This window comes from Pteropus medius, unplaced genomic scaffold, assembly GCF_902729225.1.
Source record: "Pteropus medius unplaced genomic scaffold, Ma_sr-lr_union100, whole genome shotgun sequence".
Lineage (NCBI taxonomy): Eukaryota > Metazoa > Chordata > Mammalia > Chiroptera > Pteropodidae > Pteropus > Pteropus medius.
In genome coordinates, this window is record NW_024340696.1 from 17356778 (window position 1) to 17381134 (window position 24357).

At 48.1% G+C, this 24357-nt stretch overlaps 1 protein-coding gene across 2 annotated transcripts in view; it reads left to right on the forward strand.

Moving 5' to 3' along the window:
• ALKBH3 (alkB homolog 3, alpha-ketoglutarate dependent dioxygenase) overlaps positions 1 to 9695 on the forward strand; it is a 29289-nt gene extending 19594 nt beyond the window's left edge. Inside the window, exons 9-10 of one of the 2 annotated variants that reach the window (XM_039867381.1) lie at positions 8459 to 8557; positions 9347 to 9695. In XM_039867381.1, coding sequence (XP_039723315.1) covers positions 8459 to 8557; positions 9347 to 9439 — 192 coding nt within the window. In that variant the 3' untranslated portion in view covers positions 9440 to 9695. The remainder of the gene's footprint in view (positions 1 to 8458; positions 8558 to 9346) is intronic. The other variant, XM_039867383.1, reaches the window with a different exon arrangement.
• The last annotated feature ends 14662 nt before the right edge of the window (positions 9696 to 24357 follow it).

The window sequence follows — 24357 nt, forward strand, 5'->3', positions numbered from 1 at the left end:
AACTATTCCTAAGCCTTCTGGTGATTTCCTCATCTTTCACAAGTCACACATTCATGGTGGATAACTGCTTACCTGAGGCAGAAAAGAGCCTCAGTGAGTTTGAGGAAGAAGGAAGCCCCATCCTGGAGGGAAGCGAGCAAGTGAGGAGAGTAGCAGGTGACGAGATGGGGAGAGGGGGCAGGGCCAGATCAGGCAGAGACTCATGAGCCTTGGGAAAGAGTGGGTTTTCTTTTAAGCACATCAAGAAGCCACTGAAGTGGGTTAAGCAGAAGAATGACATGATCCGATGGATAATTTTACAAGGTCATTTGTGTATGGAACCTGGACTAGAAAGGAGCAAGAGTAGAAGCCAATAGACCAGTTCGGAGGTTAGTGCACCTTGTTATGTGCCTGAGATGAAGGCAGAGAAGGCAGAGAGGCGGATGGAGCTTAGAGGAGCAGGGGTTTTTAAAAGAGGCATGGGAACACTGATCTGCAAGAGATACTGGGGAGTATCACTTGTCTCTGAGCTCCATGGATATGAGACACGATCGCCTTCCATGTGAGTAAGTTTCAGGGAATTTGGAATCTTCTGCAGGTAGCTAGGTTTCAGTTAGGATAAAGAAGTGTAGAGGAAACCTTCAGAGCACGTGAGGTTGAGGATTTAGGGGTATTTGCTTGTTACTGAATGGGAATTTCACAGGACGTGGTGGAAGGTGCATGAGGGAGAGAGTGGGGAGGGATTATGTCTGATCAGGCTGTGTTGAGGACTGGTTTGGGAATGACTATTCCGGTATTAATAGATGACCGGGGAAGCTCGCTCTTTTGCTGATGACTAGGATCTACTGGATGTCGGGAATGGCTGAATTTGTTCTCATAGGCTCTTAGAGGAAGGAGAGCATTTGTTTTTGGTGCTATGGTCTTAGGTGAAAGCTCTTTCAAGATAACAGTTCCTTTAAGTTGCATTTCTTGAAAATACGGTATTACTGAGAATGGAATCTTTATCACACGAATTCCTCTGATTTCAAATGCACGCTCGGTGTAGTTAGTATGTCTAGGACAGTAAGTGCAAAGCCAAGTTTGTTTTTGCTTAAATTCAGTAATTTCTCGTCCCCATCCTACCTCTAGTCCTATATCAACAACAGATCTGAACAGCAGACACCATCAGCAGCTGTGTCATGCTAAACTTCATTTGCCTTCAGTGTGTCCAGTCCGGAAGTCTTGTCTGCAGTGCTAAGCTTCAGTCGCCGGCAGGGAGCCTTGCTGTAGAGAACAGTCGCCCAAACCTCCCGTGCTTTCTCCTGTGAGTGAGGGAGGAGTCATCAGTGAGGTCCTGCCTTACCACGCTGTTAAGGTCACTGGATGTGCCGGCATAGGATGATCGATTGCACTTGCCAGGAGCCTCGTGCTTAGCATTCTCCCTCACCTCACCAGAACCTTCTATGACAAATCAATACCAAAAATCAAGAAGAGTTTGATAAAAACCCCAAGATTTGTATGTGGCAAGTGAGTTTAAAACTGTTTTGAACAGATAACCTCAGAGATTTCAAATCTATGCTTTTCCAGCTAGCCTCATACTTTAGCAGACCTTATTTCAGAAGCAGCTGCTTCTGTTTTCAAAGTAATGCATTTTAGATCGATGCCGAGGATGTCATTTAAAGTGCGGGTTGAGTCAGCAGAACAACTGTAGAGATGACTTTGTCGTGTCCTAGCTCTATTGTCTTTCCATAATTTCCATAACTAAAATATTTTGTTTGTGTCAGATTTTAAAAATATATTACCACTATGGGCAGAAAGTTTAGCTGTGTTCTTGTACTGATGCTATAGGAACAACTTTGCAGTCCAAATATAGCTGCAAGCTTAGATGATCTATGAAGCAGCCAGGTTCTCAAGGGTAAGGCAGTCTACACTTTGGGGGAAAAAACTGAAAAGAACTGATTTTTAAAAAGGGGTGGGGGACATTGTTGGTATAGTCTTGAGTGCGGAGATAAGGCAAGTAAAGACAGCAAGTTCAGCAGTGTAGCACAGGCCAGCATTCAGTTTCCAAATGCTATATCAGTCTTCAAAAAGGCCTGGACTATACTTCTCCAGCAACTCTACATATATCTGATACTGGGACCACAGAGCTGGGAAACTCCCTGCTATGTATCCGTTACCATCTCGAGGAAACCCTTTGCTTGACTCTGCAGATGTTCTAAGTAACATTTTGGTTTTTCCCTTGATTTGGAAGCGCAGATTCTGGAATAAGTTGTCTGTATCTGCAGTTTCTCTTTTTTCACGGCGTAACTCCCTCTTGAAACCCTTGCTCTTCAGATGCGTTCCCACCATTCACATAAAGAGCAAGAGCAAGTGCACTGGCCTTTCCTCAGCTGTCGTTCTCGTCTTCCTTGTAATGGTGGTCAGCAGCATCCATCACTGTCCGATGGAAACCCAGCCATCTATTAGCTGCCTTTTCTTTCTTCTTTTGGCTTCTGAAATACTATGTTATCTTAGTCATTTCTCATTGCCACTTCTCTGTCTCCTTTGAGGTTTTTTCTTTACCTTCAACTCCTTAAATATGGATATTCAAGATTGTCTTCGATTCCGTTATCTTTATCTACATTATTTTTTAGGAGGTTATAAACTGGTAATTGTAAACACCATATGGTCAGAGTCCATTTCTGTCTTCCTTATCATCATGGCTGCAGCACTTAGCACTGTGTGCGTGTAAGTGTATTTTGAATGAACAAATAACTACGATTTCATTTGTTCTTAATGGCTTCAACCATTGCTTCTTCGGTGAGATGAGTTCTGAATCCCTTATCTCCAGCTTTGACTTTCATCTCAAGTTCCACTTTCTACATGTTCATGAGATATTTCCACTTATAACAGCACATGTGACTTCTAAGCTGAAATTGTTAAATCAGATTTATTATTGTTCTCTCAGAAAAACCATAATTCCACCTGCTACTAAGTCCAGTTATGTTCATGATCTCATTCTCTTGGTGAGTTTAAAACTATATTATTTTCAATTCTTTACTGTTGTCTTATTTTAATTGTTTCAATTCCCAAATTATCTTAATTCTTTCTTGGAATGTCTGAAAAACTCATCCCTTTCACAGAGTCCATCTTCATCCCAGGCTTTTTTAAACCACAGGCTAAAAATTCTAAAATGACCTTTTTTTACCCTGATGTCCTTAATTCTAATTTTTTCTCCCTCAGTTTTGTCTGATACCCAGATGCCAAATATTTTATAAATAGTTCTCTCACTCGCTCTCTCTTTCTTCTCTCCTTCGCCCTCCCCCACAAACATTAATTGAGCACCCACTATGTGTGAGGTACTATGCTCAGCTTTGGGGATATGAACAGGAACAGAAAGAAATAGTTATTCTGAGCTCTGAGTTCGGGTTTTAATCTAAGTGCAGTGGGAATAAACGAGGTTGTGACATGACCTGGTTTATAATTTAAAGGATCACTCTGGCTTCTGTATGAAGAATGGTTTGGGGAGAGGCAAGAGTAGGAGACTACGTGAAAGATGGGTTCAGTATGCTGGTGGCAGAGTGCTGGTTTGGACTAAGATGGTGGCAGTGGGGATGAAGAGAAGTGAATGAAGGAATCTGAGGTATGTTTTTGAGAGTGAAGCAACAGAATTTGCCAGTAGTAATTTAGATGCGAGGTTAAGAATCAAGAATGACTCCCAGGTCTCTGGCTTGAGCAGTTGGTGGATGTGGGTGCTATTTATGCAGATGGAGGAGGAGCAGGGATTTTTGCATTTGCTTTTGGCCTTGTTTAAGGAAGATTTGTGGAAGGAATCACGAGCTCCTTCTACATGCTAGATTTGTGACCCTTAGAGTACAGTCAGGGTGCCATGTAATTAGGACGGGAAATATTACAGGATTTCAGAAGGACAGAGGTTCATCTGGAGAGGACAGTATAGTGGGTAGTATACAGGCTCTAGAGCCAGGCAAATGTTAGTTTAAGTTCTAGCCCTTCCTGCCACCTGCCAACCTTTGCCTTAGAAGCGTACTTTCCCTCCGGCGCCCTTTGCTTAGGATGAAATTGATGCTATCACCTCCCATAAGGGGCTGTCGTGAGGATTAGCAGTAATGTAAATAAGTACCTAGCACTCCTGGCACCTGAGCAGTATACACCATGGTTGATCCTGTCCGAAAAGTCCATCACTATGTCGTGGTTTAAGTTAAGTACCTGGAAATTGTTATAAAGAGAAGCCTGGAAACAAAACAAAACGAAACAAAAAACCACACCAACTGCAGGCGGCTTAAAGAGTTAAATCTAAAAAATGTAGATTTTTTTTAACTAAAAGGAAGTATGATTGTATATTTAACTTTTCTCAGGATGGGAAAAGACTTTCTAAGCATAAAATCTGTGGGGGAGAGCCAAAGAAAGGTCAGTAGAGTTGACTCTAAACATTTTAGGATTACTCTGTGCTAAATACCATAAACACAGTTAGAGGGCGAAGAGCAAATGAGAAAATATTTGCAGAAAATATGACAAAGGCAAAATATCTTACTGTCTATGGTTATAGATCAATAAGGAAAATGTTAACATCCCATAGAACAGTAGACAAGGACATGAACAGAGAGTTCACAACAGAAGAAATAGGCATGTGAAAAGTAGTTGAACTGGGTTATTAATTAAAGAACTCTATGTTTAAAGAATGAGTTGCCATTTCTCCCTAAAATTTTTTTTTATCGTCAGTTGATAATGTTCAATATTGGAGATGTGGCCAGAAGATAGGTACTACCGTATTTTCCTGTTGACTCATAAATTGCCACAACCTTCTTAAGGTGTCAATTTAGTAGTGTAAGTCAAAGTGCCTTAATTACCGGATACCCTTGGATCCAGTAATTCCATTTTTAAGAGGATATCCAAGAAATAGACTCAGAGATGTTTTGCCTAAGATGTCCTTGCCATAGCTTTTTCTTTCTTTCTCTTTTCTTGTTTGTTTGTATGTTTTTAGTAGTACTGGTATATTAAAATTTCAGTCTCCAACTTTGTGTACCTCACTGCTCTATCCTTAGTGTGAGCACAGTGCCTAACATAAAAAATATTCATGAGTTTAAAGAAGGAAACATATGTTCATACAAGGGAATATCAGATTGCCAGCCATATTTTAAAGGACTATTATAGCCAGCCATATTTTTGAAATATTATTTTAAGGCATAGAAAAATGCTCCCAATGTCATGTTAACTTGTAGAGTTCATGGTTGCGTATATAAAATATTCCCTGTATGTGTGAATTCTGGATGACTGGAGTAAAGGCGACTTTTATATTTTCTTGGGTCTTTCCCTCAGCAGCACATATTTATTAATATGTGTGATACTAGGTACTGAACATATTTCAAAATGGCAAGACAACATAGTCCTCCCTTCCTGGAGTTTATCAGAGAGTAGGAAGGCAGACATTAAACAAGGGTTTACAAGTGCATCATTTACTTTAGTAAACTTCATGTACTTTTATAGTAGAAAGAGAAACTATGCCAGTGATGATTTTCAAGCACTGATGGTTGTTTGTAATTTCTAAGACACCTTTTTAGGACAACAAAGGAGTAATTATGTGAAAAATCTACATAGATCTCATACAGTGTGAAGTTACCCTCCAATGAAAAGAACAATGTTTAGACTTCCTGTCTAGTGGGGGATTAGTAAGGACATAACAGTGAATACATCCAGGCTCTTTTTCCTAAATAGCATTTTTCTAAAAGAAACAAAATAGGCTTCTACCTTGGTGAGATGGACGTGAGGACTGTGGAACTTTGGGAAGCCTCACCCTTCCTTGGGAATTATAATTAAGCTTTCAGATGAACTGGCTGTGGTTGGGAGAGAAGGAGAATGTCAGTCAGCGCTAATATAAAAATACATATTTGTTGCTTTTTACATCTACTTGTGAGGTTTCCAGTGTGTGGAAAATCAAGAACAATAACAATAAAACCCACCCTGTAAATTGATTGTGACCCTAAAAGCCTCTTTTAACTGGGATCAGGGATGGAAAATTTTATCCTAAGCCATGTTTTCTTTAGGGGTGTATTTTGTTTTGTTTGGGAAAAAGAGCTGAGTAAATCAAAAGGGTTATAGCGACGTGTTTCGGTAACTTAACCATGCTGAATGGCTGTGAACGCGCTCCTCTAAACAGTCTGATCTGTGTTTCCATTGTTGCTTAAACGTTTGTCAACTCAAGCCTCTGTGCACAGCCACGTGAGGGCCTCTGGCCTTTTGTTTGCTTCCTAAGTGGAAAAGTCTCTGTGCATCTTGGTTAAGTTCAAGGGTGACACTGCGGTAGGTTGCCGCTCTGGCCTCAGGAGAAGGAAGCATTTATGAGCTCTGTGTTGCCTTGGTAGAACCCCTTGCCCTTCTTTGTATCTATCTCCTGCAAATTAGGAATGCGTTTTCCAAGCCAAGCGTGTTGGGAGGAAGAAATAACAAGCAGCAAAGTGATGGCATCACCTTTCACAGGGGCACTGTGTATTGCTGTTTTCTTTGGAGACTGGTTAGAGTGACCCCCTCCCAAGTGAAGGCTCCCCATCTCCTACTTTTTGGTACAACTAACGGTTCCGTTGGATGTAATGTGTTTAAACCAGCCCAAGGCTTTCTCTCATATGAAAAATTCAGACTTTAGGACTGTTAAGTGTAGATCTGTTGAACACCACTTTCCATCAGTGCTGATATTTCCCTCTTGCATTTGGAATTCTCTTTCACTTGCTAGGTCTAGTCCCGCGTCATGTTTCCAGGTGGAATTACAGTGCTCACCTCTTCTCTTCCATTGGCCTTGGCATCCCCTCCTCCCCAATAACGCTTTTAATGCTCTACGTGATCTTCGTCTCAGGATTGTCTTCATGTTGTGGTTAAGTGCTTTCCTCCCTACTTCTTTTCACTCTCCTCTCCTGGTGTCTGTGCCTGATGGATTAAGGCCCTCTGTACCCACTGATGATGTAGAGGGCAACAGAAGTTCTGTTTCTAGCTATGTTGAGCCTTGATGGGTAACTGACTTTACAGCTGAAATCAAGAAGTGTCCATGGCCCTCATCCCATGGACAGTGCACTCCCTTCTGATAGCTTTTCTCCAGTGGAACATACATCTCCGTCTGGAACACTTATTTCAGAGAGCAACCTTTTGCTTTTCTAAGATGGAGCTAGGACACCCAAGGACAGAGTCACCTTCTCACTGCTCTCTGGTTGGCAGAGGGGCCAGAGGTAAATGGTTCGGTGCCTACATACTACTGGGAGAGGAGAGGTGGCAGACACAGTTAAAATCAATCACTGAAACCAAAAGTTATTCCAAACATTGCTTATCTTCTGCCTGTAAAAATTATGACTACGCTTGACAAAGTCACTGCTAAAGGTTGTGGAACTGCCAAAGGGCCTGGAACTTAGTCTGTTTATGCAAGTTCATTATTGTTTTGATTTTCCTGGGGAAAATCATGGTAAACAGTTATATTCTCAGAAGCACCCCTACAGTAATAAACATAAACACAGTTCTGCAGTGAAATCAATCCTGCAGTAACCCAGATATAATCCCTTGCATCGGAAGTGAAGCGGATGAATGGTTGGATCTGCCCAGAATAGAGGTGAAGAAATCAGGAAGCTTGGGTCTGTCCCAGGCTCAGCCCTCGGCATTCTCTTTGAGGCCGCGCGCAAAGAAGTTGTTTAATGCGCCCCCTGTCAGCTGTGGAGGTGGAGTAATACCAACTGTTGGCCGTTTTGCAGGCTGTGCTGTGAAACTTCGTTACAGTGTTGGACATGAATTGACTCTGAGCTCTCTGGACGAAAGGGGCCACATAAATTACCAGGCATTTGTATTCTAAGAGTTCAGGAGTTGGAATCCATTCCCCAAGCCTTAAACAGCAAGTCTCAGTTTGCAGCGCTATTCTGGTCGAGCCACTTCTTTGAGAAAGTCTTACTGTTGACTGTCCTGGGAAAGAAACAGGAACATATCTCCAAAACAACAAAGGACTATAGGAAGAGTTGCGACTAGTTTTAACATAGGTGCCTATTAGTGAATTAGTATAAATTGTCAAAGGTGATCAGAACTCATCATACCATGTCTTGTTTAAAAGCCCATTTCCCCACACTATGTCAGAACACAGAGCACAGCATAACGCAGATGAAAAAAGTTCTTGTCTAGATGAACTCTAATGCCTTCGTAGGCCAGAATGGGCTTTTCTGCATTTCAGATGATGACAATGATAACAGCACTTACACCAGCTTACTGTGTGCCAGTCCCCACGTGGTTTCCACCTACTGTTTCAGCTGAGGCTGACAACAGCCCTATGTGGCAGGTGCTCTCATCATCCCCATCTCACAAAGGAGTAAATGAAGGTACAGAGAAGTGAAATAACTGGCCGAAGGCCAAGTATCTGCGGAGTGACAGAGCCAGTCAGTGACCCCCGCTGTCTGGCAGAGGAGAGGTTTCCATTTCTTTGACCAGAGTCATGTAAAAAAAAAAAAAAAAAAAAATGAGTACAATGAATGCTGTTTTCTAGGAAGAGAATGGAGACTACACGTACGTGGAAAGAGTGAAGATACCCTTAGGTCATGGGACCTTGTTGATCATGGAAGGAGCTACACAAGCTGACTGGCAGGTGAGGACATGAAAGTAATATGGATTCACTCTCATGTGCAAGAAGCCTTCTACTGGCTTACGATGATCAACTTCTATTGTAAACATGGTGCAAAGCAAGTCGCTTTTATAATGAGCAAGAGGACATTATTGCCAAGGAGTTTTGATACTACAAGGAGTTTTGATGACAGCCAAAATGGACCTCCACAGCACAGTGTCCCATAGAACTTTCTGCAGCGATGGAGGTATTTCACCTCCGTGCAGCCCAGTGTAGTAGCCAGTGGACACACAGTACTGTTGGTCTCTTGAAATGTGGCTGGTGCACCGAAGAACGGATTTTAATTTAATTTTAATTAATTTAAATAGCTCAGGTAGCTAGCGGCTAGTATTTTGAGCTGCACAGCTCCACGGCTCAGGCAGGGCCATTTTTGAGGTATGTAAATTAACGTGAGAACACTTGGCATGAGAGGGGAATCCCGCATCTGTCTTTGGTCTCAGCCATTTCTGTGTTTCTTATGAGATTTGGAAAAAGCGCGGGAGGCTGAGAGGAAGAGCAACGATTAGAAAAGATGAAAGAAACTGCCTCACTGTGAGGGCTCCCGGCATCTGGCATTGAGGGCGAGGTGGCGTTTGTTTCGGGGAGGGAGATCTTTCTCGAGACTCTAGAGAGCTTATTGCTGCTCATTTGAGGTCATTTAAAGAGTGGGGGGCAAAATCGAAATAAGACTATGTACTCATAAATAAGTTTTAAATGGCTTTGGAACAAAAACGTGTGCGCGTTTATGTCAGAGTGATTTCTGTTTCCGTTTAGCACCGCGTGCCCAGAGAGTACCACTCTAGAGACCCGAGAATCAACCTGACCTTCCGGACAGTCTGTCCAGACCCTCACGGGGCGCAGCGCTGATGCGGAGTGTTTGAGAGGGATGCGGCGCTGAGACTGAGCAAACCTCCCGCCATAAAGCAACTTCAAGAGGCGGGTCCAGCCGCTCTCGTGTTGTGGCTGCTTGGAATACAAAGGTGAAATCGTCTTCGCAGCCGTCCACGTTCATAACACGCTTACTGTGGGAGCAGCAATCCCTAATCTCATCTCGAAATCACGTATTTTCTTTAGGTTAAATAAAAACTGCTTTGGCTGTGTTCACGGACGACTTTGTCCATAAGCAGTGTTTCTGTTTCATTTGAAGAAATATGAATGAACTTTGCCGCTGGGGTAAATCCACACGTGTTTGTTCCTTGTGACTTTACTGAAAATATAAATATTCTGTAGGCAGACAGCTGCTGAAACCCAAACAGAAGCGGCTTCGCAGAGCTTTGTTGAAGCCTGCCTGACTCCGTAACGTCTTGGCTGTGTGCCGAACGTAATGGAAAGCTGCACGTTCGGAGAGCACTTCCTCTAACTGAGTTTTCTCTCCTGTCAGTCTTCCCGGGACACACTGAGATGGGTCACAGGCCTCCGAATCACGAGTGAAGGCGGTGTTCGCTAGGCCAGCCGTCTTCGGGGCCTACCTGTAATACAGGAGAAAACTGTCCCCTCAGAGGGAGGAATACTTGAGTGATGTCATGAGAAATTTAGACCCCAAAGCAGCAAATGCCCTGTCAGTGACCGCTGTTCCACATAGATTAGTCTCCCCTAGAGAATCGCTCAAGTCACTTAAACCCGGAGAGAGGAACGGAGCAGTCCTGTAGGGAATAGACCCGGTTACCCCGTAGTTCTCTGCACTTCAGCTTTCAGTAGCTCTATGACGGAGGCTTTTTTTCTGACTCAGTGATCTCTTAGACACAAGTTCCTGACATTCAAGGGTTAGTCCATGATGTCACCACGGTTCCCAAAACAGAACAGAGTGGCGGCCCCTTATTGCATCAAAAAAGCATGTGTCTTCCTGACCCCCTGACTTAGGAGCAGTGTGCCAGATTAATCCCAAACCACGACACGGAAAACCTGAGAGAGAAAATGGATGAAAATAGGGCAAGGAGTCAGAGAGCTTCCCTAGCTGCCTGTGGGGGAAATTTACAGAGCCTTCTCGCTTTTGGTCTTATTTCTTATTGCTGTAAGAGTGATGCCAGAGGCTAGGCAGGCTCTTCCCCAGAACTCAGAGGTGACGCCGCCCTGGCCAGGCTCTGTTCTCTGACAGGCTCCCTGGCTTCTTGCACTGGAGTCCCCACTTTTGTTTTCAATGGGTTCGCATGAGTACATACAGCTCCTTTTTCTAAGAACTCCTAAACGCTTTGTCAAATCTGAGCATCCTACTAAGCCTTCCTGTGAGGGAGGTACAAATCACCATAAAAATAAAATAAAACCATTATTTAATTTCTAGCTTTTCTTCTATTAAAACAAACAAAGCCTGGCCGGGGTGGTACAGCCAGCTTGAGTTATGAGTTGGATACGTGACACTGGGAAATTCCTCTTCCGTTCCCACACAGGAAAGAGCTGGCAGATGGTTCCCAGTCCCACAGTCCCTCCGAATTCAGGGTCGTGGTTTCCCCTTGTGTCAGCTGCAGGTTTGGATCTCTTATCCCATCGCTGCTATGTCTGTCGGAGAAACAAATTCTTGCTTGGCAGCAGACACCTCGGGCCGCCACCTGGGTTTCTTCATCTGAGAGAGCGGTCTTAGGTTTTGTTTCTTGCTGTCAAATGCCATTTTTCATTTTCCACCACTACGATAATGTCTCTTCTGTTAACGTGAAGTAGGTACTTGCCAGGGAGTAAAAGTGCAGGGTGTAGGACTGGACAGGAATTCCAGACCCTGGCAAAGGACAGCCACGTTCAGTGACTGTGACAAGCTGTTGCTGCGTTTTCCTGGTGGTGGATCTGAACTAGGAATTAGGGTGAAGCTGTTTTTGCCAACATTTCTTGTAAAGCAGAGGAGGCAAATATAATGGCTGTAAGCATGAAAAAGAAAACAGGTGTAGTTTTTTAGCTGTCCTTTTTTTACACTTTAAATTAAACCTGCCAAGCAATGTCCTAGGAGCTTTTACACACACAAACAGTTCCTAATCCTCTCCACAGGTCTGTAAGAAAGATCCTGTGTTTATTGTAGAGACCAGGCAACTGAGTCTCCAACAGGTTAAGTCATTTAACAGGATTTATAAATGGCTGGGCCAGAATTCAAAACACAGGTTAATCCCTAAACTGCTTTTTCCTCTGCCGTACGGAATTGAGGGAGAATAGTCTACTCGGCATGCCTAGGACCCTGAGCCTCCAGGGCTTGCTCCTGCAGAGCTGGTGACCTGCTGAGAGAGCTGACTACAAGGCCACCTTGTTCCCTGGCTTCCCTGTGCATCAGGACAGCCATATGCACTTCCTCCTTACTCAGTGTTATAATCTAGTCAGAAACTGTGCTGTCAAATGGGCCAGTATTAGGCTTTTTTTCCTAGGGAAGCTCAGGTTGAGGGCACAGAATCCAATTAATGGTGAGTTAGACAAATTCTCATTCAACCTTCCTGGCAACTGACTCAATAGTGTTTCCTGACCATATCTAAGGAACTTTCCGAGGTAGATGAGTGGTCCCTTCCCCCATTCTTATCTGTGAGTACATGTGGGTATCTAAATGATACCCAAACTCGGCATCCGGCTTCTTCACGATTCCCAGCACCGCCACAGCCCCAGACAGCAGACGGCCTGAAGAAATGGCTCCCGTGGTGACGCAGCAACTTGCCTCAAAGTGCGGGCCGGAACAAGGCACACCCGGCATCAGATTGTATCCCTAGTATTGCAATCAGGATCTACATTGTTGCCAGCTGGACCACTAACTCAGGTGGCATCGGTGATTCCAAATAAGTTTGGGTCACAGCTCACTAACCCGTCACTTTCTTGTGGCACTCACTCCCTGCTGCCTCCATGGCTCCTGGCGACGGGCAGGTCTGCCTGGACCGGGTCAGCGAGTGGAGTCTTCTGAGCTGGTTATGGCCACCCCAAAAGAGTTAAGTGAGCACCAGGATGAGTAGAAAGCTCCAGTTGGAGGGCTTGAGAGAGAAGACTTGACTCACGACGGGTCCCTGCCCTGCTGGGAATATTTCTTTGAGTTCTGGCAGCTTTTATTTGGCTGCAGGAGACCCACTTTGCCTTTTCTGGTCATAAACACTTGTAGCGTTGAATCTGAATACTTGATTTTTTTTTTTTTACAAGGCCTTTGAAAACGCTGAATGTTTCCATAGCGATGCATTCTGTTTGTTTAAATCTTTACTTATACATGGTTCCACCCACATGCTCTCCCCAGAGGGACCAAGTCTGGAACTGTCCCCTTCCCCACTTCCTTATGTTCTCTTCAGAAGGAGCCCTCTTTTGAGACCCCTGTCAGTTTTATGCTGTTGGAATCCATTCTAAGATATGATGACTCCTGAGTCAGGGTCAGCAGGAAAATGGCTTTGATGTTTGTTAGAGTGGATCATAGACTAATGGTGCCATTTCCAGCTGGTGCGTGAAGCACAGAAGCCTTCCTTCCCCAACTTGTGCACAGAGCCCCATGGGCTGGGCTGCTCCTTAGTGTGAAAGCTGGTTATGGGGGTCTTGGCAAAGAGCAGGTTAGGAAAACAAGATAAATTAGGCAGTACCTTTGTAGCCAGCGTTACCTGAGGGACTGTTTTCTCAAATGAGCCCACTTGGAGCTGACCACGGTATGTGTGACAGCACTTTCATTACAATTATTTCGGTACTGTCACACCCTGGACAGCAGAGAAAGTCCCTATTTTCATGTGGCTTCTGAGAGTGTGGACATGTTTGGGCAGGATCTGGGCCTCTGACTCAATTAACTTTAACTGGATAGAAATATTCTAATTTATTCCTAAAAGCACCCCTACGAAGTGGTTGTTTGTTTGTTTAGCAGACGAGGAAACAGATTCGTGGAGGATTGATCGGATCCTGAGACCAGCGTCCCAGGTAGGCCAGAAGGGTGCTGAGCGGTGACTTGTCCGCAGACACTCTGTGTGCTTTCTAGGCCTCTGTCCAGCCCTGGCCCCAGACGGTGGGAGGCTGTGGCCTGTGTTTTCTTGCCCCCTTTACCTGGAAGCAGCTGCAGAGACTCTGGTCCTTGCCTAGGAGCCTGGGAGTGGCTCCCTGTGGGGCAGCAGTCTTGAGGAAGAGGTGGGCCTGCACGGGCTCTCAAGGGCCACGTGATCAAGCTGCAATTAGCGGCCCACCACAGGAAGAGTGTGGGGGAGCGTGTGGTGACAGGCGCCTGCCTAGCAGAGCCTGTGATCATCCAGATGCCCCTGGGCATGGAAGGGGAGCGAGCAGCCTCACAGCTGGGTCTGGCAGTTAGTGGTGGAGACAGAGGGCTGCCTGACCCTCCTGAGAGGCTGCAACAAGAAGGCCCTCCCAGGCCTTCTGATGACTGAGTCTGCGTCTGCTGCTACCGGGTCCCTCCCTGTCCTCCTTATCTGTACTTGGAGAATGGGCAGGGGTGAGACCACCTGGGAAGGGAATCCACACCCTCCAAAAGCTGCTCTGGGTTGAGGGCTGGATCTTCCTTGCCTAAAGAAGCTTTGTGAGATGTATGGATGAAGGATACCGTGAGGGCTTCGCAAACTCTGGCCTAGGGGAATTTGGGCTGCTGGGACCAGCCAAACAGGACAGAAGAGAGTCAGGGAGAGCCGGGGAGTGCCACAGAAGTGTCTCCCTTATGCCCTCATTGGTTAGAGAGAACTTTTCTGAAATGTTTCTTCTGAAAATGTATGAAGGGATTAGTCACCCATTTCTTCTCTGCACACCCTACCCCCCCACCCCCCTGACATGGCCTTTAGCCTCTATTCACCTGGAGTGAAGGGAAAAGGAAGACGGCTAGCTTAGGGGTGCAAATGCAGGAGAAAGTCTGAATGCCTGGCTTTCCTCCCACCCCCACAGTCGCCCCTGTGCTGAGAGGAGAGCTGGTGCCCTCTGGTGCACGCTTTGTCCTTTGTCTCCCCACAGTCCCGTTAGGGTGAAGGTGAGGAGCTACTGTCCTGATTGGACAGACGAGAAAACTGAGGCCCAGAGGAGTTAAGTGCTCATCCAAGGTCCGCCCAGGGTATGAAGCAGAACCAGTGTGAAGACCCATATCAGGTGCCTAGGCCAGTGTTCCTTCCACCACTCTGAGGTTCCGTGACCTCCTCGGAGATCCCCGGCTAAAAGCAGAATCTGGTGACAAGAGGGAACATAGGCACAGGCAGCCCCACAGGCTCGTAGCACCTGTTAGTGCAGCCCTCCAAGGAGTGATATTGACGATCTCTGTGCTGCACCAGCCTGGTGCTGGATACATGGCAAGGACACCTGCTACGGCTTGAGTAGCATCCTCCTGCCGAAAACAGTGCAGGCCAAGCTCTGTGCCAATCGATGAGGAGAGTTAGCTGGGCAACTCCAGGCAACACTGGCCCAGAGTCACCTTTGCAAGGGGGGCTGGGCACCTCTTACTGTCACAGTGCTGCCTGCAAGGGTAGAATTAGGGAGCAGCTCTGACACCCCTACTCCTGCCCCAGCCGCCACACCTGTCAGAGCCTTTGTGGAAAGAGCCTTTGTGGAAAGAGCCTCAGCTGGAGTCAGGCGGACCTGGGCTTCAATCCCTCTCTGCCCCGCCTCACCGAGCCACCTGGGACCAATCGGTCAGCCCCCAAGCCTCAGTTTCCTCAGCCATGAAATGGACATAGAAGCAGCCACCTCTCCCAGGTTTTCTGAGAGTCGAGAACACGACTGTAACGTACCTAGAGGTAATGTGCTTAGTAATGTAATCGTTTTAAGTGGAACATTCCACATGCCCTGCTACCCCCACCCCTAATGCTCGTGCTGGGCGGGTGACCCCTCTGTGGCTGACCAATGGCCCTATGACCCTGCCCTCTCCCTTGACAGGCTCCCCTGGTGCTCACAGCTCTGTTGCAGTCAGCAAGGGGAGGCCAGGGGGCTTTGGGGAGGATGGGCAAAATGCAGATTGCGCACGAATGAGGCTGATCATATTAAGATCCTGCTGCACTTAAGCATCTCTTGGGAAGTTCTTTAAACCAAGCTGAAGAGAGCTCCCAGATGCCAAAGTGGCCTCAAACCGAGGCTCAGCTCTCTCTCAGCAGCCTGGCCACATGCTCCCTAGGTAATTGGTCTCCTAATGCACCATCCCTGGCCTGATTCCAGTGCCTCTTCCCCCTCGGGTCAGTTCTTGATGTGTCCCAGCAAGTTGGTCACCGACCAAGCACAGACGCACCCCCCACCAGTCACGTCGTTTTCTTGTCCTTGCAGGCCATCTCTAAATTCTGAACAGAATGCCTCAGCCTGGAAGATTAAACGAGATTGCCAGGCTGGAATTCTGAGACCAGGGCTTTTATGTCCAGAGACTGTGTGTTAGGTGCGGTGGGGGCGATATGAAAGGCAGCACGATCCCTGCTTCTACAGAGAAGTAAATCAGTGTGGCTTTTATTTTCTTGCTCAAAATTCGTTTTTATTCCTAACTACAAAAGGAGTATGTGTTTTGTTTTTTTTTTATAAGAAACCTTTCAAAAGATGAAAAAGGAAAATCATTTGTAACTTTACGATCCAGAGATGACAACTCTATACTTTGCAGTGTATTTTTTGTAAACATTTGTGTACTTTAAGGGGGGGAAAAAAATAACTTCATACTGCACTAGTGTCTGGTAGCCTTTTCCTACTTACTTTGTACATAGGAGCATGACATTAGTTATTGTTCCATAATGTGGTTCCGAGTGGCTACAATTTACTTTGTGCATTGGTGCATGACATTAGCTATTGTTTCATATCATGGTTTTGAGTGGCTACATAGTATTGTGTATGTCATTATGTAACCAGTCCCCTAGTGTTTGATATTTAGACCATTGTTGATGTTGGTGTTGTTTTTGCTATTAGACACCATTTTGTTGATTTCAGAAGTCGTGAAAGTGGATGGTGGGAGGCAGGCTTGTGGTATGACTAAGAGCCCAGGACTTGGCCTCATTGAGAACTCAATTCAAATAGTGAAAAGAAGAGATAACATTTTTATAGATCCCGAATATGGTGCCCGGCACTGCGTTAAGCGCTTTGTATGTATTAACTCATGATTTATTAATCCTCACCGTGGCCCATGGACTAGACACTATTTTTATCCCTCTTTTACAATTGAAGAAACGGAAGCACAGCCCCTCCACTTATGCAGCTGTCCTGTTGCTAAACCTTTGTGCACATTTATGATCGTTTCTTAGGATACATTTCTAGAAGTGGGGTCCTGGCCCAGATTTGGAAGGCTATGCGTATTTAAGGCCTTGAATACATAATGTAAATGCCTTTCCAGAAAGGTTGTGCCAGCTTATTCTCCTACCAACGGTGGTGGAGCATATCTGAGAAACTCAGGCCATGCTTTAAGCGCCAGTAACATGCCAGGCCCCGCACTCGGTACCCTGTAACGCTTCTCCGCACAGCGTAAGCAAGCACTCATACATCTTAGCCAGCATTAGCATTGTCGTGGCATTCTGCGTCCTTCGTTGAGAAAACAAGACACGCATTTGAAGAACATCAATAACAAAGTGAGTGTGGAGTGAGTGGTCCTCAAAGTGAGTGTGTACAGGAGTTGGAGGAACATGAGCTGTAATTTAGGGTGGTGGTCAGGGAAGGCCACGTGGTGGGGAGGCGCTCGGGGAATGGGCAGGAGGATCCTGCCAAGTGATATCCAGAAGGCTCATGAGCAGTGGGGGCCGAGGTGGCTCTGTCTGGGGCTTGTGCGATGGGAGTTCGTTCAGCTGGAGGAGAAACGGTGAGAGAGGAAGCCGGGCCCAGATCAGGCCTGGGAGGGATCTCGGGCAGAGGGCTCTGATGGTGGGAAGCCACTGAGAGCTGACAGGGTGACTTTTAGGGAAATTTATTTATTAGGAGGGAGTGAGGAGTTGGGGCTGGAGGTGAGAAGACCTGCGGGAGACCAGGACAGAAGCCCAAGCAGAGGTCTCTGTGTATGTGGCCCAGTAGGTGCCTCTGGGAGTTGCGAAGAAAAAGATGTTGGTTTTCCTGGTGATGGGAGCACCCCTTCTTCCCGTGAGAGCAGAAGACAGACAGACACAAGGCTCAGCTAGGAGGTGAAAATACCAGTGTCATTTATTACCTACAAAGCCAAATGGGAGACCTTGGCTTATGTCCATGACCAGAGTCAGGCTTCTTGCTACTCCCTGGCCATGTCCAGGCCTTGGGGCACCCTGTTCAAGGAAAGAGCACAGCAGGCCCTGCCCCTGCCAGCTGCGAGGAGGGTCACTGCCAACCCCACTGAGCCTGCAGGTGGGGCATGGAGGAGGTGGGCCTCAGACCTGCTTCCAGCGGGTGGACACAGGCTCTCCCCAGCCCCCCTACCCAGGTGGGGGACACAGGAGTTGAGCAGCACGCACATTCTCTGTGGGCAGGCAGATCTGAAAGTGGGCAGGAGAGGGATCCTCCATTCCCCAACCCAGCTCTTTCTCTCAAGCTCCCTTATCAGAGGACTCAGTCCTCCTCTCCTGGGGAAGGGAGTGGGGAGGGTTGAGAGAGGGTGGGTGTTGCCTTTCTTATGTTCTGTCATCTTGGGGTTGGAGCGTTCCTTTCCCTATTGCAACACGGAGGAGCTACTTGCCCCCTCCCCCACGCTGTCATCTTCTCCCAACCAGAATGCTCTGGTGTAAATTTTGGTGCCATATAGACCTGGTTCTAGAGCCAGCTCCTTCGCTTACTGCTGTGTGGCCTCTGGCAAATTTCTTAGCCGGAGTTCCTCCACCTCTAAAACGGAGTTCGTTGTAAGAATTAAATGTGACCATGTATGTCTGCTTTAGGACGGGCAGCTATGATTCTCATCTATTATGTATAGATGCAAGGAGTAGCCCTCTGACCCGGAGGACAGGGTGGGGCCCAGCTCACCAGGAGCTCTGGGCAGATCTCACCGCCATGCAGATGGGGGAGTTCTGTGTAGACAGGTCTAGGACAAGGGCTTAGGGGAGAGAGGGTCCAGTGTGGCCAGGAGACACTGGGAGGCAGCTGTACAGGGGCTGCTGTGGAGGAAGATGGGAGGGAGGGCCGGGAGGGACCTGACTGTGGGGTGTTCCCACCAAGGGAGGTGGAGAGCAGAACAAGGAGGCAGAGAAAGAGGAAGAACAGCCAAGAAGAAGAAGGACCTGAGAAAGCTCTGTCACAATCCCTCCATCACCCCACCTCCAGATGAAGCGCTGGGTTCTACACACCCTAGCCTGGGAATGACAAATAAGAGCTGGCAAGGCTGATCGTGTCTAAGGTTAAAAAATGAGTAAATCGGGCCTCCGGTAGGCAGCCTGGGAGTGCTGGGGCAAGTAGTGTCCAGTATCGGGACTTTCTGTGTTTTCATCCTGCCTCTGGCCCCTGCTCAAAGCCTTCTCCTGACCTTGGCCCCAGTTTCCGCATCTGCAAAATACAGGAGTTGAACCAACTTAATGTATTTTGTAGCTTTATTGCACACAACCCGTGGTAAAAAAAAAAAGAAAGAAAGAAAGAAAGTTTACGCACACACGTTTAACTAAAACCAAAGCTTGATGAAACAGTACTTTATTACACGTGTTACTCTGATATTTTCTGTTTTCTTGTGCATCATTTAAAAATGCCAGTCATGGCCCCCTAGCCGATTGTATGGCCCACTAATGAGTCACACTCCTTGGTCTGAAAACACTGACCCAGCTCATCTGGAATGTTCCCTCCTGCTCTGGCAGCCTGTGGTTCTATTCCATTTCCTCTGGCCCCACAAACCCCGTCAGCTGAGCCTCGGTGGTTTTCTCCTTTGTATCTATAAACAGTGGTTTCCAATCTCAGATGCCTGAGGCTCTTGAGCAAAGGTGTGGTCAGGAGACCACGTTGCTGGAGAGCATGCTGCTCCTAGAGCCCTCCAGCCCCACGCACGAGGTAAGGTCCGGACTCAGCCGCTGTCTGGCTGTGTGCTGCGTGTTCTGTGTCAAGTTCTGGGACATCCATGAGTGGAGAGGGACCCGTGCCTTCTCCTGCCATCACGTTGGAGAAAAGAGTGGGTTTAGATATCATCCCCACCACACCCTGACTCTACTGCAGAGGACACCAGTCTTCTCTCTGGAAAAGTTTGTTGGGAAGTGAAGCTTAGCTCCCAGATAGAATTCCAGACTCTTCCCCAGGCCTAGCCCTCTTCACCCTGTCTGTCCTACCACTGAACCCCTCCTTGGACAGGTCCAAGAGTCACCCTTGTGGGAGCTGCTGATGGATGAGAAGAACTTTGGCAACCAGTGGACCTGGGATCAAATCCCAGCTCCATCTTTGCTTGGCTGTGTGGCCTTGGGAAAGTTCCCTACCATCTCTGAGCATATGGCCTCAACTGAAGCTTGATGACGATAACACCTGTCTTGGAGGATAAACTTAAGGGTGTGAGGATAGGTACAAAGCGTTGTGTGCTGGTGACTGGTATAACACAGGTGCTCGGTATAAACCCATTCTGCTTTAAATCCCATCTCCTTGTGTGTCCTTCTGAGGGAACAGCTGGAGAAATGGCAGCTGCTTCTGCCTTGAGGAAAGATGAAGATAAGTTTTATGGGCCAGTGACAGGCAGGGCAGCAGCAGAGAGATCCTGCCTTACGCTGCGTTCCCTGGGAGCAAACCCCACCCGCCCAGTGTGTCCAAACTGTGCAGAGACCGAGGCACAGCAGGCACCTCACGTCTACCAGGCTGCCTGAGGCCGTGGCTGGGAGAGGGAGACAGGCAGGTCTTGGGACGACTCTTTGTGCCCCCAAAATGGGCCAGCAGCAATTTACAAGGCGGATGGTGTGTCCTCTCTTGAGGCCGGGCTCAGAATACATTACATGACATGGCATCTTTTGACTCTAATTTCTTGGAATCCATTTAAAATTTCACCCTCCTACAGGGCAAATTTTACCTCAGAATGTTCTTATAAATCATCAAGTTTGATCCTTATAACCACCACCCTGGGAGAAGGATGGGGCAGGTGTAAGACTTTCATAATCACAGGATAGTGAGAACTTTCTAGCAAACACCAGAACCAGGGTATTCAAGCGGGCAGTCTTAGGATGCTGTTTGCTTATTCTCATGCCGTTACCCATTACCAAGGCTGTGTGAAAGCCATCTTTGTGGGCTTCATGAGACATAGCACCTTCTTTTTGGTTCTCCCTCCCCTATGATGTTAAATAATTGAAAGGTGGATCTGAGCCGAGCTGGAGACAGGCGGGAGGGTTCCTCCATCGTCAGGGACCGCTGTTCTGGGGCAGCTGCTCCCCAGAACACAGACAGCAAGTTTCTCTGAGGGCTCCTGTGCACATTGGCTCTTAATAGCTGTAGAAACTGTGGTTTGATAGCCGAAATGACTTGCCTAAGACCACATAACTCCAGCAGCACAGGCCAGAAGGCCCTTTACCAGGCTGCCTTCCGCAGCCGGGACTTGGCAGTGCCTGGGAAGGCCTCTGACCTCTTTGCCTCTTTGTTCCTGGCCAGCTCCAGCTGCCCTCTGCTCTGTTTTGCCAACAACCAGAAGACTCCCCTTCCAAGGCAGAGGCTGACACTTTAACCTTGGAACATAAATAAGTCCCTGGGGCTTGTTTATGGAACACGTGGAGCAGGCCCGTGGTTCAGTAGAGGCAGTGAAATGTCTTACTTACTAGCTGGGGGAATGTCTCTGGGCCCATTTCCCTGTCCATATTTGAGCGGGTAGTACCAGATGGACCCATTCCACAGAACCTGGCTTCCCCGAGGCCAGCGAGGCTGGGGCAAAGACCAGGACTGGGTTTCATCCTTATTCTGCCCCCACCTTGTTGTTTGCTGTGTGACCTCATCTAGCACCCTCTCCTCTCTAGGCTCCTCTGGCCTTATCCCAAAAGACGGCAGAGATATTCCTGCTTTGCTGAAGTCACAGAAGGGAAATGACCTTGCAAAGCTCAGGAGCCACAAGTTGTGGGATTTTATCCTTATCCTTAGTGTTCTCAGACCAGTGTCCCCGGGAGAGGGACCCTCAGGCCTGCAAGAAAGCACATGGGAAGGACTGAGCGGCAGACCCTAGGCTGTCAAAGCTGTCCAGGGAGCAGCCCTTGGCTAGGAAAGGCACTTGCATTGATCCCGTCAGCATAGCCAGGCCCACAGGCCAGGCAGAGGTTTCCCTGAGCTCTGGCTCTCTCTGAGTGCCCAAGAATCCCTCTGCCCCCACTCTAGCCTAGTGTTCCTGGGGCTCATCCTGGGAGTGGGGGTTGCCAGGGTACCTCCCCCGGTGGGGCCAGCCCTGCCATGCCAGCTCTGGCAGCCTGCCTGCCAGCAGCTGGTCTCCCATTACACGCATACAGTCAGGCCGAGATTAGGCAGTGAGCTCATGGAGGCATGAATGGGGCCACCAGGGCGGGGCCGGTGGAGGCTGAAGGTCTGACTTGACAGGGGTCTCCCTGGATCCTCTCTCTTTCTGTCTCCCCCTTTCTGAGTCTCTTGGACTCTCTTCCTCTCTGTCTCTCTCCTCCCTGTGCACACAGACACCCGCTCTTGGAGCTTGCTGGAGATTGTCATGGCAACCCTCCAGGAAAATTATCAAAACACTTTTGCTCGCAATTGTACCAGACGAAGTGCTAATTCAGAGTGAGGCAGGAGCAGTTGGTAGGATGCTAAAGACACTGGCTTTGTGTGGAGGGCTCATTGGGATATAGAGTGGGCTCCAGCAGGAGGCGAAGGTGAGGCCAGGAGGCAGGACCACCAGGAAAGGCCCTGCTGCTTCCCTGCCACGGACATCGTTTGCTGCTGACCATTACCCACCCCTTATGCCGTATTTACATCCTCATTCCATCTCCATCTGAATGCACGCACACACAGTGGCTGGGCCAAATAGGCTCAAAGTTCACGTTGACCCAAACGGCAACGTGTAGAATAACCACCACCTCACTCAGCCCCTGGAGGCCCGAGAGAGACTTCTCTGTAAGTTCGAAAAAAGTTTCTGGGGAGACTTCTGGGTAAGTTTGAAGGATAGTCAGCTGACTGAGGCTTCTAGCTGGCAGTAGATCTGTGCCAGGGTGGCAGAGCAGCCACAGGAAAGGGGCCTGACCTTCTTGTTTCCTCCCCACCCACCACCACCCCCAGGAAGCAGGGCAGTACCTGTGAACAGAACTGCCCCACTGGTTCTTCCCACCTGGTTGCCCATGGCTCCCTGCCTGTCTGCATCCCAGAATGGACAGGGCATCCCTGCTCCCACCCGACCCGGCCCGGGGACCACAGGCTCCCTTGGAAACAAAGCCCTGCTAATAGCTGAAGAACTGGTGTTGCTTTTTTTAAACCCTGGCTCTGCCCAAAAGCCAAAGTGTGGGTGGGGATGGTGGAGGAGGTGGTGGCACAAGCCCCTCGCTTGTCTGTTGCCACCTTCCTTCCCCATCTGCTCCCCCAGCAGACCCTCCATGGAGGCGAGCCTCCCCCACAGCCTCAGCCCGGGCTGCCTGCCACTCTCTGGCCCAAGAGGAAGCATTTACTTCCTGTGAATGGGTCCCTTCATCCCCGCATCCTCCTAAGGATCTAGAATGCTAGAGCCGGAGGGGCCCCCAGCAAATCAGAGTCTAGCCTCTTTACTTCACAGATGGGGAAACTGAGGCTCGGAGATGGGAAGCAGCTGGCTCAAAGGCCACAGAGTATGTGGGTGATGGGGCTGATACTGCAGCCTAGGTGTTTGACTTCTCATCACTTCAGAGGGACAGTTAGATGGGGTGATGCCAAGTGATGAGCACCGATTTCCGAGTCAGGCAGACTTGGCTGTGAGTGCCAGCTTCAGCACTTAGCACTGAGGGTGACCCTGGTAAGCTACAAAGCACCCTGAGTTGTCATCTGTAAAACGAGAGTGATGCTAAGGTCCCCCTAAAAGGAGGCCTTGAAGATGACTTAGGTGAGGCATGTGCCAAGCATCTTTGGCACAGTGCCAGCACTTAGTAGGTGTTCAACATATGACATTTTGATGTCCCCCTCTGTAGTCCCAGGACCACAAGCCTTCTGAGAAGAGAAGCCATCTTGTATCCCCTTTAATAGCCCCTGAACCAGGGAGGCCAGGGTAGGCCATTTAGCATGTCCTGGAAAAAGCAGCATTGACCCCGCGCACTCAGCAAGTCCAGAGGTCAGCAGGAACCAGGCCCTGATGCCTGGGTGGGCCCTAGCACCCCAGGGCCCATCCTTCCCGGATCTGCCCACTCCGCCTCCCACCTGCGTTCTCACTGGCTCTCGTGCTCCATAAACCCTTCAGAGGGGAAGGCACTGGCCCTTGGGCCTTTGGGGGAAGGTAGGCGTGTGTATGAGGCATCTGCTCAAAGAGGCTGATATCCAGTGAAGCTCCCTAGAACAACCTTTGGGTGCTGGCAGTAACACCCACAGCGACTCCCCTGAAATTCCGCGCCTGGAGACACTACTTGGAGCTTGACATCGCTCTGTCTGGCTTCCTCTTTTACACTGTGAGTCAGGGAGAAAGAATAAGCCACCGAAACCCCCAAATGCCCTCTGGAGCAGGAGCTTCTTGGCACCTTTCCTGACATCTTCTCAACCATGTTGGGGGTTGTGTAGGTTTGGGCACGAGATAATGAAAACAAAAGGAACTGGTATCTCATGCTTAAGACATGCTGGGCACTATGCTAGGTGCTTTGCATACAGTAAACATCGACTCCCAGGGGCATTATGCTCTGAGGTGCAGAAACTAGTCTCGGGGTGTGCGGTCTGCCCAAGATCACAGAAAGAGCCTGTGGCAGAATGGGGTTAGAATCTAGATCTGCCTTCTAGCCTGGTAGCAGCCCTCAGCTGACTCTTTCCAGAGGCACAGACACGTTGGGGCTGGCCCGTGAGATGCTCTGCGGATGGAGAAGGTCAGCGGTGGCGCCAGGAATCCAGGCAGTGTGGAGCTCAGGTCCCAGCCTTGAGGGGAG